The sequence below is a fragment of the Hippichthys cyanospilos genome, chromosome 10 (genome assembly GCF_059441005.1).
Source record: "Hippichthys cyanospilos isolate Australia breed blue-spotted pipefish chromosome 10, RoL_Hcya_1.0, whole genome shotgun sequence".
Taxonomy (NCBI): domain Eukaryota; kingdom Metazoa; phylum Chordata; class Actinopteri; order Syngnathiformes; family Syngnathidae; genus Hippichthys; species Hippichthys cyanospilos.
This window is the reverse complement of record NC_142378.1, coordinates 6539904-6553771: the sequence shown is the minus strand read 5'-3', so window position 1 is coordinate 6553771 and position 13868 is coordinate 6539904. Positions and strand designations below refer to the sequence as shown.

General features: G+C 57.6%; 3 protein-coding genes across 4 annotated transcripts; 1 reads left to right on the top strand and 2 right to left on the bottom strand.

Moving 5' to 3' along the window:
• Positions 1 to 177: 177 nt before the first annotated feature.
• On the bottom strand, positions 178 to 5652 carry LOC148416827 (SCL-interrupting locus protein homolog). Its single transcript, XM_088425871.1, has 15 exons — positions 5354 to 5652; positions 4410 to 4517; positions 3351 to 3466; positions 3098 to 3279; positions 2621 to 2844; positions 2476 to 2559; positions 2324 to 2410; positions 2106 to 2256; positions 1949 to 2040; positions 1715 to 1820; positions 1521 to 1652; positions 1365 to 1436; positions 1073 to 1270; positions 820 to 907; positions 178 to 754 (listed from the first exon to the last, which is right to left on the bottom strand). The coding sequence occupies exons 1-15, from the start codon at positions 5425 to 5427 to the stop codon at positions 231 to 233; spliced, it is 2238 nt and encodes a 745-aa protein (XP_088281997.1). The 5' UTR covers positions 5428 to 5652; the 3' UTR covers positions 178 to 230.
• Positions 5653 to 6452: 800 nt separating this feature from the next.
• fam174c (family with sequence similarity 174 member C) lies at positions 6453 to 7933 on the bottom strand. Its single transcript, XM_088426662.1, has 3 exons — positions 7276 to 7933; positions 6995 to 7123; positions 6453 to 6923 (listed from the first exon to the last, which is right to left on the bottom strand). Exons 1-3 carry the CDS (start codon positions 7635 to 7637, stop codon positions 6920 to 6922), a joined length of 495 nt encoding a protein of 164 aa, XP_088282788.1. The 5' UTR covers positions 7638 to 7933; the 3' UTR covers positions 6453 to 6919.
• On the top strand, positions 7835 to 12619 carry LOC148416825 (calcium/calmodulin-dependent protein kinase type IV). Of its 2 annotated transcripts, XM_088426655.1 has the most exons (11): positions 7841 to 8563; positions 9121 to 9199; positions 9275 to 9337; positions 9408 to 9490; positions 9551 to 9623; positions 10514 to 10604; positions 10680 to 10754; positions 10925 to 11000; positions 11073 to 11199; positions 11357 to 11509; positions 11581 to 12619. In XM_088426655.1, exons 1-11 carry the CDS (start codon positions 8451 to 8453, stop codon positions 11974 to 11976), a joined length of 1329 nt encoding a protein of 442 aa, XP_088282781.1. In that variant the 5' UTR covers positions 7841 to 8450; the 3' UTR covers positions 11977 to 12619. The 2 variants fall into 2 exon arrangements, with proteins under 2 accessions (XP_088282780.1, XP_088282781.1); XM_088426654.1 differs by having other exon boundaries at positions 7835 to 8563; positions 9121 to 9337.
• The last annotated feature ends 1249 nt before the right edge of the window (positions 12620 to 13868 follow it).

The following is a 13868-nucleotide window of genomic DNA, read 5'->3' as shown; positions in this document are numbered from 1 at the left end:
CGCCCCAACCTTGCTTTCCCCTCATCGGCGGTGCGGACGGTCCGCGCGGGAGCGCTTTGTCCCAAAATCAAGCATCGGCCAAGCGAATTCTCTCCCGGAGCTCAACTTCTTTCATGGTTCCTTTCTCATGTTTATCCAGCAGAAAATGCTTTTCCAGGTCAAGGACGAGCGGCGACGCCCTTTCTGACGAACCTCGCTTTATTAGGAAACACAAACACAAAGGAAAGGCCTCACAAGAATTTGGGCAGGCGCCTCAGACGACCGAGGTCCAGAACGTTGCCCGCCGACGAGTCGCCGGCGGCATCCGCCGGTGACGCCGGCCGGCCGGCCAGCCTCTCGCCGAGCGGCGCCGCGTTCGAGCCGGGCTCCGCCAGGAGGCCGTACCGCCGCAGGAAATCGCCGGTGGCCGCCGACATGTCGCTGGGCGAGGGGGCGGGCTCCGGCGCCGGGCGCCCCGCGAAGCCCAGCGAGATGGCCGTCGCGCCGGGGTTTGACGCCGAAGGGCCGGCGCGCTCAAAGCGGCTCAGAGCGCGGCCCGCTTCCCCTTTCTCGTCCGGCGCCGCCGCTTCCAGCGACGGACAAAAGGGCGGGGGCGCCCGCAGACGTTGGGCCCGCACGCCGTCTTCGATCGGAGGTCGGGCAGCGAAGCCGGCCTCGGCAGGCGGCTCCCGAGCCTCGGCCGGCGGCTTCCGGGCCTCGTCCTGGGAGGGCGGGGGGCCGGGCGGTGTCCGAGAGCCCCAGAGGAGACTGGCGCCTGGGGACGCCGCCGCAAAATTAGGCGACATCGAATGGGGCGCGACCCGGGTGAGCGAGTCTGACCTGTCGCCACGGCGACGCTGCTGCTGGCGCAAGCGGTCTTGGTCTTGGCGCCGAGCGGGGGCCCCTGCGCCTCCAGCAGCATCTGGACCTGCGCGCCCCAGAAAAGAAGCAAAGCGCCTTGATGGCTGGCCACCTGCGCTCAAATCGGCTTCGGCGCATCAATGACTTCTTTTGCCCACCCTCGCTCAGGGTTAGGGTTAGGCTTGACTTTTTTTAGCTGGTATTGTTTTGCGCGGGCCCCGCTTGATGCTACCTGGGCCTGCAGGAGGCGCAGCTGGCGCTCTTGCTGGGAGAGAAGGCACCGGGCGTCACGTGATTCCGTCGCCGTCCCAAGCGGGGCCCCGGCGCGGGGGCCAGGGGAAGCGCGCCCGGGGTCAGGGGTGCAGAGGAGCGGCGGCGGAAGGGGAGGACCGCGCTCCCCTTCATCCAGAAACGCCGAAAGTGGGGGAACCTTCGGAGGAGCCCGAAAAGAAAGATGTCACGTGTGCGCAGAACCGATGGACGGCCAGACGGACGGGGACCCGCCGCGACCGACGCTCGGCTACCTGCTGCGCAGGGAGGCGGGGGCAAGGGTCGGGGCTGTTGTGGAGCGGCGGAGGAGGAGCGCGCCCCCCGTCCTGCGGAGGCAAAGGAGCCCAGGAAATAAAAAAGATGTCACATGTGCGCAGGACAAACAGACGGACAGAACGAGGCTGGACTACCTGCTGTGCGGGGGGACGGGGGAGAAGCGGGTGGGGGTCCGGGGTGCTGTGGAACAGCGGCTCTGGAGGAGCGAGCTTCTTGTCGTCCAGCAACATGGAAAGTTCGGGAACGGCCGGCTCAAGCAGGGGAGCCTGAAAAGAAAGGCGTCGCGTGGGTGCTGGACGGACGGGCGGGCGCCCCGGCGCTCGGCTACCTGCTGCGCAGGGAGGTGGGGGCGAGGCGAAGGCCGCGGCGACCAGTCCTCGTCCTCTACGCCGGAGTCCCGCTCGCTGACGGACGGCGCCCAGCGAGGACCGCCGCTGCGACGACACGCCCCAGTAAGACTTTTGTCTCTTTGACGGACTTGGCGGCCTTAAGGCGCCCAAAGGGCAATTCGAAGTGTTGCCATCGCCCCGTCCGTCGAAGCAGAGCGCGGACGCCGCCTCACCTGCCCGGGGAGTTTAGCGCATCCCTGACGTCTCGGACGGGACTTTCCGGGGTCAGCTCGAACTCCAGGGTCCCGCCTCGCGCCGGAGCCCCCTGCGGGACGCCGCTTGCCGGTCAACGTCGGCGGCCGCCGCGCGCTCTGGCGCCGGGGCGTTCACCTGGTAGAACGTGAGGTGGCGCGAGGCGCGCAGCGTCCGGCAGTCCAGCTCGGCCCCGGACGAAGGCCCGCGTCGGCATCGGAAGAAGTCAGGGGCGGCTCGCGCCGACGCCAACATCAGCAGCAGGAAGCCGCGCTCCTCCGACAGGACTCTGACCAAGAGACGGACGAGGAGAGGTGGGCGCTCGTGCCGCCCCCGCTTCCCGCCGTGTCACCAACCTGTTTTGGAGGGCGGAGCCAAAAAGGAAGCGGAGGCACCAGGCGCACACGTGAGGGTTCCGCACCTGGCTCACGCCACTCATCCAGCTGTAGGGCGACAGGACACGCATGAAGCTCCGTCCCTGGCCGGAAGGCGCGCGCGTGCCACTTACACGCCCACAAGCGGCAGCTTGGACACTTTGGGGTCGGACTCCAGGAGCAGCAACAGGTTCCCACTCTCATCCGCCGTCAGGAACCTGCACGCACGCGCAGGCCTTCCAGAACCCGCCGTCTCTGCGCTCGGCGGGGGGGGCTCACCCTCGCCGCTGCCGGCCGGCGTCGGCGCCGCGCAGGCTCCTGAGCAGTGCCGTGGGGATGATGGGCACGGGGCGGACCGGGTGGACGTCCAAGCGCACGGAGGGGCAAAGCAAAGACCAGTCCAGGCGGAGGGACGCGGCGTCTCCCTCCTGCCGGCAGCTCACGTGACCTCTCACCTTCAATAGCTGGGCCAGATCCAGGGGCTGCCGCCCGCTCACGTGGGCCTGCGACGCCACTCGCACGCACGCACACAGTTTGAACAAGTGAGGATCGGCCCGAATGTCCTCACTCCAAACGGGTTCTCGCAAGTATGGGCGTGGACGAAAAGCGTTTCGTCTCGGTAAAATTCAAAATGACGTCACTGATACCAAGCACCGATAGCGCTTTTGAAACACAACCACAAAAACCAAAACAAAGGCAGAAATAGGCACGGCTTCCACGCCGGCATTTTTCTTCATCGAAACAAAGGGAACTCACGGAGACGGCGCGCCGGAGCTCGGCCTCCGACGGGACGGCGTCCTCGCAGGCCTCCGGGCCGGAGAACAGGCAAGGGACCGGCACGTCTCCCGGCAGCGGGGCGGCGGGAAGGGGTCCCGGGTGGCCCGCCCGTTCCCGGCCCCGATCGAAGCGGTCCAGCGTGACGGTGAGGCCCTCCTCGTCTGCGGACGGACGGCGGAGGACGTCGGGCGCCGATGGAGGGGGAAGCAATGTCGTCTGAGTAATGTCAGACCTGCATCCACGGCCACGGAGCCCAGAAAGAAGCAGCGGACGCGTGACGTGCGGCAGCGACGGACGTGGCGCTGAGCCAGAAGGAGAGCCTTCTCGTGCAGCAGGAGGCGGGGCATTCTAAACACACACACACACACACACACTTAAAAGTCTCTGTAACGAGAAAAGAAATATATTTGACAGGGGCTGCGCCGTGTATACGGTGTACTGATTTGCCCCTAGCTTGACATTAAGACCCTAGCGTGATTATAGGACGCACTTTTTATCCCAAAAAAACGAAAATTAAGGCCAAAAGTATGGCTTGCCCAATAGTCAATAACTTGAAAAATGTTTTCATCCAAGTACAGTACCCCTCCATTAGTGCTCGTTTGGATTTTTTTTTAAAAAAAAACAAAAAAAAAACATGCCATCAGTGTTTGAACCCGTCATACTTCTTTTGTATTGGTCCACAAAAAAATCCTTCAGTGTCCTCTTTTGAATCATAAAAGGGATGTTATCAAAAAGAAATATCTTCTTAATAAATACTTGTCCACAAAAAATCATCAAACTAGTGTCAGAATTGCAAATAAAAAAATAAAATAATTGTGAATAAATAAAGCTTCGACATAAAGCATCATCTTTGGAGATTTCAGAAGAGATCTGTTCACAAAAAAACGATGAACTTAATCGTGACTGTCCACGAAAAATATTCCACTTTTGGGCTGACGGTAAAGATTGTTCGGCAAAATAACTGGCGGATGACAAGTTGGGTCCAACCGTTGCGCTATGGGGGAGAATCTGTCTTTTAAAAATCATTCTGAGCGCCAACTACTTCTATTTTCCTGAAACACTTCATTGACTCAATCAATATTTTTGAAGTATTTTGTTTCTTTCAAATCTCAAGTAAGTTCCTTCAAGTGGCCCAACTTGACAAGCGCTGACTTGGAGGTTCCGATTTTTGTTCCGAGGGAAGGGGATGAGCTAAACCGAGCCGCCTCGGCAAGCCCGAGGAAAAAGACCCCCCACGGATCATCCGCGCGGGCGTACGAGGCAGAAGCGGGTGTCCCGGTGGGCGTTTTACCTGCGAGAGCACAGCTGGATGCAGAACTTGTCTCCGGCGGGGGGCCCGTCCCACGAGCATCTCAGGGATTTGGCGAAGACCGGCGCCGCGCCAGGTTGCCGCGTCGGTCTGTGTGGACAACATCCCCGTTATTTTTGTTGGCGGGAGGCGGGGATGAACATTGGACGCGAACACCAAGTGAAAGGGGCCCAAGGATTGGGCTTCTTGGGCCGGGAGAAGGCGTGCGAGCGCCTCGCCTCTTTCTCTTTTCCATACTTGCCCTTTGTTTCCTAATGTGTCAAAAGCCCTTTTCGGGGGGGGGGCTACCGGAAACGTCTTCTAAAGAGCTGCTTCTCCAGCGCGAAGGCACTTGTGAGACTACGCCAGCTAGGGACGGGGCTTCCGTAGGTACGGGCAAGTTGAATGCTTTTTAATGCTACGACGGTACATTTTTCTTTTCAAACGATAAGTAAATGAATTGGAACATTCAAAGGCCAAAGCGTGTTCTTGTGACTCCTTCGCAAAACGTCAAAACGCTTCAGAGCCCGGACAGATGTGGTCAATGGCGGCGCGAATCTCTGCCGGAGACGTTACGCCTACTATCTTGGGGCGTTTCTTCATAAAACGGGGCTGGGGATACCATTGTGGACTCGCGTAAAAATATTCCCACTGGAGGCGCGTCCTGGATAAACGGTTGAGAGCCGCTCACTACACTGCAGAAATTGGAGGGTACCGTTGCTCAAACGACAGGAAGTGGGCGATTAAGCATCCGGCTTAGAGTAAATCAAAAATCAGGATTCAGAACCGAACTCATAGGCCAGGTTCGCAGAAACGCGGTACGAAACGCTAGCTGAGCTGCCATTTGCAAGCAAAACGAAAGAATGGTGCAAATTGGAACATGAACGCGTTTTGAGCATTTTTGCAGCTTTCGATTTGAAATGAACACGAAAAGCCAATTGGCTCACCTTCCGCTCACGTTTTGTGGACTCGGGAACTGCTGGAAAACCGGCAGAGCCTGGAGCTTCCCCGGGCAGCTCATCGATGACGCGCGGGACAATTCAAATCAGAATTAAAAACAAAAAACAGGAAGGAGAAAGGCTGGCTCCAGGCAACGTTAGCAAGGATAGCTCCCGTTAGCTCCCGCCGGCCCTTGTCGACGCCGCTCGTCCGCGCGATTATAAACTCACGGCGCGGCGAGCTTCTTGTGGCAAACGCCTGCACGGCGGAGCGGAAAGTTTGACGACGGCGCCGTTTGACTCTCGGCTGGCGGGCCATTCGCGAGGCGAGGCGGAAGAAGCGGCGACCAATAGGGAGCGCTTTTCCTACAGCGCTGTCCAATAGTAAGCCGCCCGACTTCCATCTTCTTCTTTTGCGACTGCTGCTTTCTATTGGCAAACAACATTTGGTGCGTTCGCGCCGCCTCTGGCAATGGCGTGTCAAGCGTCCGCCTGTCCAGTCTCGCTCATAACCTCCTCGACGTCTTTTTTTCTCCAATAATAAGAGTGGACATTGTAAAACTTTACTCACGGGAATTTCTTCAGTGTCTATAGAGCTCGGGGATAATTTCTGACGTTTCAGCTGGCTTGCGTAATGTTTGGCAGTGGAAAGAAAAACAAATCCTCAAAGCTCCCCTATTTGTTGTTTTTTTTCAACAACTTCTTTTTGTCCAAACTGTCAACATTATTAGCGTAGCACTTTACTTGCGGCGCTTCCCAATCTTTTTCTGCCAGCCGGGAACAAAAACACATTTCAACGATGAGTCAACAAATTGCAACTTTTTGGCATTTAGCCGACAAGTACGTCCCAACATACTTGCAGATACATAGGAACCTGTGGGGGAATGATCGGGCGGTCAAAAATGTTTACCCCGTGTTGGCAGTGTGGCCACCAAGTGCTGACACCTTCAACCATTAGACTGCTAGCAAAGTACACACACGCACAAAACGTGTCTCAACACTATCAATCATGTTACCATGAATGTTCTGGATTTTTTTTTCCACAAAAGATACCGACGAATCGGGGGAACGTTGGAAGAATTAAGTAGAAGGAGATTTCAGACTGAAGTGTTTTTTTTTCCTTTTAATTGAGAAAATACAGTATTTTCCAATCGGGTACATAAACGTGAAATCTGTAGATGAATAAGCAAAATGACAACTCTGGAAAAGTACTTTCAAAATTGCTGGTCAAATAGAAGTACACCAGGCGTCGTGACTCCCACGCCCAGTCACGCCCCCCCTCAAAAAAAAGAACAAAAAATCATCCATATTACCCATGATGCTCATCACCCGGATGAGCAAAAGTACTCCGACCAATCACAAGTGGCAACAGTCAACCGGCTCCGCCTCATTTTTGGCAAACAACAGCAAAAAAAAAAATGTAAACAATAAGTGCTGTTTTCTAAAGAAAATTATAGTAATTCAACAATAAAGGCGAACAAACAATCAAGAAAATAAAAAAAAAAACAATCCAACAAACAAAAAGTCTTTGGTCATTTTTCCCCGCAGAGGTGATCGGTCGTCTCCTCCGGTGACTCATCTGAACAAACGCACGGACCTTTGCGGTCAAAATTCAGACGGAGCGCGGCGTGTCAAAGCGTGACCTCTGACCTGCGGAGGGCGCGAGCTTCGTAGAGCGTGTCATCTTCGTCGTCGTCGCTGGCCGCCGCCGTCAGCTCCAAGGCATCCTCGGAACGCGCCAGCAGCCCGTACTTCTTCCTCGGGGAAACCTTCTTCCCGCTACGCACACACAAAAAAAAGACGACGGCCGCAAAAAAAGTATAACTTTTGTTCTGACTGCTTGGTAATTACATGCGATGAGTTGCCCTGCTGCCAGCTTTGACCGAGCGGCTCCAAGTCAGCGGCACAGGTCGATTACGTCACAGCCTTACCGCACGGCCCTGACGAGGAAGTAGAGCAGGCCCAGGGTTGTGATGGCGACCAGCACGTAGAGGGCTCGCTGGACCATCGACGGGTCCACGCTGAAGCCGCTCAGCTTCTTCCCTTGTGTTTCGGTTCCGGTCCCGACTCCGGTTCCGGTCCCGGTTCCGACTCCGGTTCCGGTCCCGACCCCTGTCCCGGTCCCGGTCCCGGTCCCGACCCCTATCCCGGTCCCGACCCCGGCCCCGCTGCTGCTACTGTTGCTCGAGGCCCGGGCGACTTGGCTGGCCGCCACTAGCGCCGCCGTCCGGCACGCGGCCAGAAGGAAAAGCAGCAGGCGGCCAACAAGCACCGATCGCGCGGACGCCGCCATCGGAAGAAAACCAAGGTCCGATCAGGGCAAGCCGCGAAACGAGCCGAACGGGAGCCGACGCCAGCCTCGCTCCGTTCCCAACTCGGCGTTGTTGACAAAGTACGCAGCGACCAGGAAGTGGAGTGACGCCACGCTCGCGCGCGAGCTCGTCACCTCTTGCGTCGGCGCGCCCCCCGGTGGCCCCTAGCTGCAGCGCAAATGCTTCTTTAGAGGACGTTCAGAGCGTCCAAATCTTATTTTGTGCACACAATAAAATGCGAAGGCGAAGGTAAAGCGTGCGTGGAACGAAATGGTGTCGCGAATGTTGCGCCTCGCGCTTCGCCAGCCAGGTTTTGAGTGACAGCTCCGACGCCCAATGGCCAACGCCGGCATCTGGCCGAGCGCCGTCGGGGGCGGGGCCAGGAATTACAGCCGCCACCGCAGATCACAACACACGTCGAGGCGCGTCACAGTCCATCGGAACCGTTTGGACCGTCGACTTTTGTTTTCCGGATCCCCCATCTGAAAGCGGGACCCGGTCGGGCAGGGCCCGAAGGCTGCAATCATGGACCTAACGGAACCCTCGTTCGAGCGCTCGTAGGCCCAATGGAGGCTGAGCGTGTTCCGGGTTCTGGTATCGGACTGAAATAATTCAACAAAAAAAAATCGTGAGGGAGAAATAAAAGGCCCGTATCGCCTGTGCCTTTCGAGAGGCGGGATTAACAACTCCCCCCCCCCCCCCCCCCCCCCCCCCACACCCTCTCCTCTAATCCGGTTCTGCCCCATCTGGATTTGGGAGGACTGATCGGAACCAGGCGCGGACGCAGCGTCAAGATGCCGACGTCCCGGCCCGGTTCGGAGGCTGTGCCGGCGGACTTCTGGGTGGACGGCTCTCGCAGGGACGGGACGGTGGAGGAGTTCTACTCGCTCGGCTCCGAATTGGGCAGGTCGGTCCGCACGCGCGTACGAAATGCTGCCATGTCTCTCTCGTTTCTTTTTTTCGTTCGCGAGGCAAACTTGCTCGGGCCGCCGACAGCAATTGCGCGATGGCGCCCACACCTGCGCCTTAACATACGAGCGCAGCAACAACAACAAATCGCAAAAGCGCAACACGAACGACCACAACGCTCAGCTGTATAAATGCACCCCAAAAAGAAAACAAGTCACCGACTCAAAAGCTTTTCTCAGTCGTAGTAGTTATTGCTCTGAGTCACGTGCAGCTTTAGGATCTTTCAAGTTGGGATCGTCAAACATAGAGGCTCACTGTTGTCATGACGACAGCCAAGAGTTCACCTGGATGAAGCAGCAGAGCAGCGCGGGTAGTGTAGTTGACAGTTTTGGTGTTTTTTTTTTGTTTTGTTTTGTTGGGGGGGGGCACTATTGCGACTCCCGTTGGCAGGTGCGCGGTTGCCATAGTGACCAAGCGGGCAGGCTGGCACGGACATGATCCGTTGCCTCCATCTGGCCAGCAAAAACCGCCACGCGGAATGTGTTGCGTTTTCAGAGGCGCCACATCCGTGGTGTACCGCTGCGAAGAAAAAGACAAAAAGAAGTCGTACGCCGTCAAAGTTCTGAAGAAGACGGTGAGTGGGCCGCGGCCTCGGCCGGCTAGCTGGCTTGCTAGCTGGCCCGCTTGCTTTTTTTCCCTCCGGCGGCAGATCGACAAGAAGATCGTGCGCACCGAGATCGGCGTCCTCCTGCGTCTTTCGCACCCCAACATCGTAAGTGGCGCTGAGCCGCGCTCGTCGCCTATGCCGGTGCCGGTGCCACCACACCCCGTTTGCTCCCCAGATCCAGCTGAAGGAGATCTTTGAGACGGACACGGACATCGCTCTGATTCTGGAGCTGGTGACGGGAGGCGAGCTCTTTGACAGGTGAGCCGTCAGGACTGGCCTTCGGGCCCGAGCCTGACCTTTGCCCCCCCTCCCATCCAGGATCGTGGAGCGCGGCTACTACAGCGAGCGAGACGCCGCCCACGTCATCAAGCAGATCCTGGAGGCCGTGGCGGTAGGATGCCAAAAGTTTTTGTTTTTTTCCCATTTATTCGCAAATGAACGTCGTCAACCCCAGATATCGCTCGCGGACCACTAATAATCGGTAACGGCTCTGCAAAAAAACAAAGAAGAAAAACACACACACCAAAGAAAATCATCTCCTCGCTTGTCCACCAGAAGCTTTTTTTTTTTTTCCTACGGAGAAAACGTCTCCCTTTGTGGACTTGGAAGTGTTTGAGGCTAGGCTAGGCTAACCCATTTGGCGTGAGACGCAAGCCGTCTGCTTCTTCTTCTGCCGCCCGCCGTTGCGCGCTTGTCGCAGCCAGCGTCATTATGCAACATCCAGCTGCTCCGCAGATTAACATCACGCCGGATTAAAATCACACACACGGCGTAGATGACCTAGATCCCGCCCGCGCGTGCCTGTTGCGATGTGCGCCGTTGACTTGTATCGCACCAGAACAAACATTTCCCGCGTTGTTAGCATTAGCGTCGTTTTGCTAACTGTGCCACTATCAAGGTGTGCGTGAGCAGCTTAAAGGCGACGCGCGCTGTACTTTTTCACGCGGGTTTGCACGTTTTCCGCAAATGTATTTTTCGCGTCCAGTATTAGCTTCTTAAAACGCCGTTCTATTTGTGAAGCGCAAGACAAAAAAGTCCATTCCCGGAATGTCCCCCCCCATGGGTCCGAGCCAATGGCAAAGGAAATTAATTTCAAATGGAACGCCAAAACGGAGGAGGGGCGCGCTTTGCCGCTTTTCCCCCGACGTTCCTAAAGCTCCTGCCGGCGCCTGCCAAAAATCACACGTGTTCCCTTTAAAGGCTGCTTTTTATGCTGCTCTTTTGTTTTGTGTCGATTCTCACGCTTTTGGCGGACTAACGAGCCGGACCTTTACGCGGCAGTACCTGCACGAGAACGGCGTGGTACATCGGGACCTCAAGCCGGAGAATCTGCTCTACGCCGACCTCTCGCCGGAGGCGCCGCTCAAGATCGGTGAGCGGCGGCGTGACGCCCTCCGTCGCGCGCACGCCCGCCCTCAACCCTGTGTGTGTGCGCGCCGTCTTTCAGCGGACTTTGGCCTTTCCAAAATCGTGGACGATCAAGTGACCATGAAGACGGTGTGCGGGACGCCGGGATACTGTGGTGAGTGGCCCTCATCCCCCCGACGCGGGATGCCCCCACGCGTTTCCGGCATCACCTTGTCCGTAACGGCGGTCGACGTTCGTCCATCGACCCGCGCCGGGACTCGGAAGTCCTCGCCGGGCGTCCGCCTGTCCCGGTTGTCGCCTCATGTTTGTTGTTTGTCTTTGGAGCTCCCGAAATTCTCCGGGGAAACGCTTACGGGCCCGAGGTGGACATGTGGTCCGTGGGCGTCATCCTCTACATCCTGTGAGTTGGCGCGCCGATGCGCGAGCGAGCGAGGGGGCGGGCGCCGGGCTGACCCGCGCTGGGCGTCCGCAGGCTGTGCGGCTTCGAGCCCTTCTTCGACGCGCGCGGGGATCAGTACATGTACACGCGCATCCTCAACTGCGACTACGAGTTCGTCTCCCCCTGGTGGGACGACGTCTCGCTCAACGCCAAGGACCTGGTGGGTGGCCGAGGACGCGTCGGTCCGCGCGGCGCTTCATCCCGTACGTCCGTCCAGATTTCCATCCGTCCGTCCGTCGGCGAGCCGTCCGGTCATCACTCGCTTCGTTTTGCGCGTGCGGCCGAAGCGCGAGAGTGACGGCGGTGTCACGCGTCAGGTCAGCAAGTTGATCGTGTTGGACCCGTCCAAGCGTCTGAGCGTGGGCCAGGCGCTGCAGCATCCGTGGGTTCTGGGTAAGGCAGCGCGCTTCTCGCACATGGACACGGCACACAGGAAGCTGCAGGAGTTCAACGCCAGGCGCAAGCTCAAGGTGAGTACCTCCCTCCGCCCGTCGCCCGGCGCCACGCCTCAATCGGGCGCAATGTGCCCCCCGCGCGGCAGGCGGCCATGAAGGCGGTGGTGGCGACGGGTCGGATGCACGAGTCGTCTCGCCGCCGCGCCGACAGCTGCGAGATCGCCGCCTCGGGGCAGAGCGGCGCACATCGGGACCCGCCCCCCGAGGCGGACGAGCCCGAAGAGCGGGAGGCCCCGCCCTCGGAAAAAGCGAGCGTCCCCGACCCTCCCCGCAAGACCGCCGCCGCGCCGTCCAGGCCGCCGCTGCGGGCCGACGCCCAGCGGCGAGCCAGGTCGGCGGCGGCCCCGCCCGGGCCGCCCCAGAAGACCCGCTCGTCGGACTCGGATCGGGCGGCGCCGCACGCACCCCCGAGTCCCGACGGCCTCAGCAACGGCTTTGGGGCGGGGGCGGAGCCCGCTGCTAAGACTGCCCATGGCCAGTGAGCTCTTTCCAGAGACGCTAACGCGGCGGCCCGACGTTGTTAGCTTGTGAATAGTGACGACGGCAAACTGACCTTTACTGACAAATGCATGAAAACTGCTGCTAGCATGCTAGCTACAACGCCAACGTCTCAAATGTTGTCAACTTGTCAGTCAGTTTGCACTTTGATTTTCCAAAAAAGGTTAAGATGACTTTTTTTTTTGTAAGATTGCGTTGCCTGAAGTGTTCTGTTGTTTTCCTGTAGGCTGGCTGGTGGATTAGCGGTTAGCGAGGTAGCGCATTCAAGACGACTAGCTTTTATGCTCGCGTTTGTTTGCTTCATTTTGGAAATGCACCGAGCTCGGTGTAAACGCATCCGCTCCGGCGCCGCAAACAATTCTCGCTCGTTTCTCGGGGACGATCGCTGGGATTGGAGGTCAAATCCACAAACGGGCGACGCCGAGTCCGCGTAACCTGCTCTTCCGCGGCGGACCGCCCGCGTGTGATGCTAAGCTAAGGTGGCGTAGCCGGGAGGATGTCGGCTTCCTGTTTCTGTTCGGGTGAGCGGGCTTAAGTGTAAATAGTTTTCTTGTGTTTGTCTTGTGTTTGCGCGATAGACAGGAAGTGACATCGGCATCGAACCTCAGTAAAGTTTCTTCACTCCAACTGGTGACTTGTCGTCTTTAATCGCGGATTGAGCGCGTACGAAGGGTCCGGCGGTGGACCGTCGCTTGGCGAGGAGCTGATAACTTGAGCACAGCAGGGGCCATCCGGACGTTAGCTTAGAACGCAGGTGTAGGGAACGCAGGTGTACGGCCCTACACCGCATGTAGCCAAATGGACCTTCAAGGCTGACCAGCTTCTTTCTGCCGCCGTTCCAACGGCTCAGTAGAGGGCGCCACTCAGTCGAGTGTGTGTGTTTGTGTGTTTCTACCATAGTGGACGTCATCTCCGTTATCTTTGGGTTCTTTTGAGCTCTCCAAGTAAGTCCTGGAGTCCTTTGCAATCACCTGCTCGTTTTGCCGTCTTGCACAGACAAAAGGGACGCGACGCCGGGCGCCAATGGCTCGCAAGTCCTCCAATGTTTATCTAAGGCCGCGTGGGCATTTTACCCGAATGGAGTTCAACTATTTTGGCTTCTCTTTGTTTTGAGCGGTTCTTTCAACCAATCTCGAGTCCAAACGATTTCGATGGGTATTTCCTTTCTCTTTATTTCAACGGGATCTGAACTCTTTTGAACTTGAGAGGTGCCGTTCACTTACGGGCCAGCAGAGGGCATGCGACAATCGCGAGTGATCGGGGGTGAAACGTCTGCCAGGGGGCGCTGGGTCAAACCGAATCGGGTTTCACCTTTGACCTTTGCCGCTCTTCGTTTGATGAAAGACTCCTCGGGTCAAAGCCGATTGGCTACATGACCATGGAACTCGTGACGGAGGCGGGGCTTCGCGCGTTGCATTGAATCCGCTCTTCGCTTCATTTTGAGCGACGGCTCAAAGGAATGGAGCCAGAGCTCTATAGATAGACTAGGGTACGCCGTACTCAGGGGCCGGACTATGTCTAGTCTTGGCGCCCTGCTCAGATTTCCACCAGCGCCGTGCTATTTTGTCACACGCGCTTGTGCTGGGGGGTGCAAACGCGAGAGGCCTCCCCTTGTCCGGGTGTGGCCGCCGTCTTGCCCTACGCCACGCAACGCCAAGCCACGAGCCTTGTAGCCAAAGTGCTGGCCTGTCACTGTTCCAGCAATCCAAATAGCTGTCGTCACTTTTGTCTTTTTTTTTTTTGAACGCATCATTTGCGGCCCGCAAACCGGTGTAATAAAGAATTTAAACGAGTCAAATATTTTCAATCGATGAAAAACTTGATATGGTTGAATATTAATGGTATTTTTAAGATTTGACCGTTAATTGTGACGGTG

Excerpts from the sequence above, each read along its gene's own strand:
- fam174c (XM_088426662.1), bottom strand. The coding sequence starts at position 7,637 with ATGGCGGCGTCCGCGCGATCGGTGCTTGTTGGCCGCCTGCTGCTTTTC. Across the intron at positions 7,124-7,275 it reads TTCCTCGTCAGGGCCGTGCG|CGGGAAGAAGGTTTCCCCGA; the intron begins GTAAGGCTGTGA and ends GTGTGTGCGTAG.
- LOC148416827 (XM_088425871.1), bottom strand. The coding sequence starts at position 5,427 with ATGAGCTGCCCGGGGAAGCTCCAGGCTCTGCCGGTTTTCCAGCAGTTC. Across the intron at positions 2,411-2,475 it reads AAGCTGCCGCTTGTGGGCGT|CTGGATGAGTGGCGTGAGCC; the intron begins GTAAGTGGCACG and ends GTCGCCCTACAG. Across the intron at positions 1,271-1,364 it reads CCCGCCTCCCTGCGCAGCAG|GTTCCCCCACTTTCGGCGTT; the intron begins GTAGCCGAGCGT and ends GCTCCTCCGAAG.
- LOC148416825 (XM_088426654.1), top strand. The coding sequence starts at position 8,451 with ATGCCGACGTCCCGGCCCGGTTCGGAGGCTGTGCCGGCGGACTTCTGG. Across the intron at positions 8,564-9,120 it reads CTCGGCTCCGAATTGGGCAG|AGGCGCCACATCCGTGGTGT; the intron begins GTCGGTCCGCAC and ends TTGCGTTTTCAG. Across the intron at positions 11,510-11,580 it reads ACGCCAGGCGCAAGCTCAAG|GCGGCCATGAAGGCGGTGGT; the intron begins GTGAGTACCTCC and ends CCCGCGCGGCAG.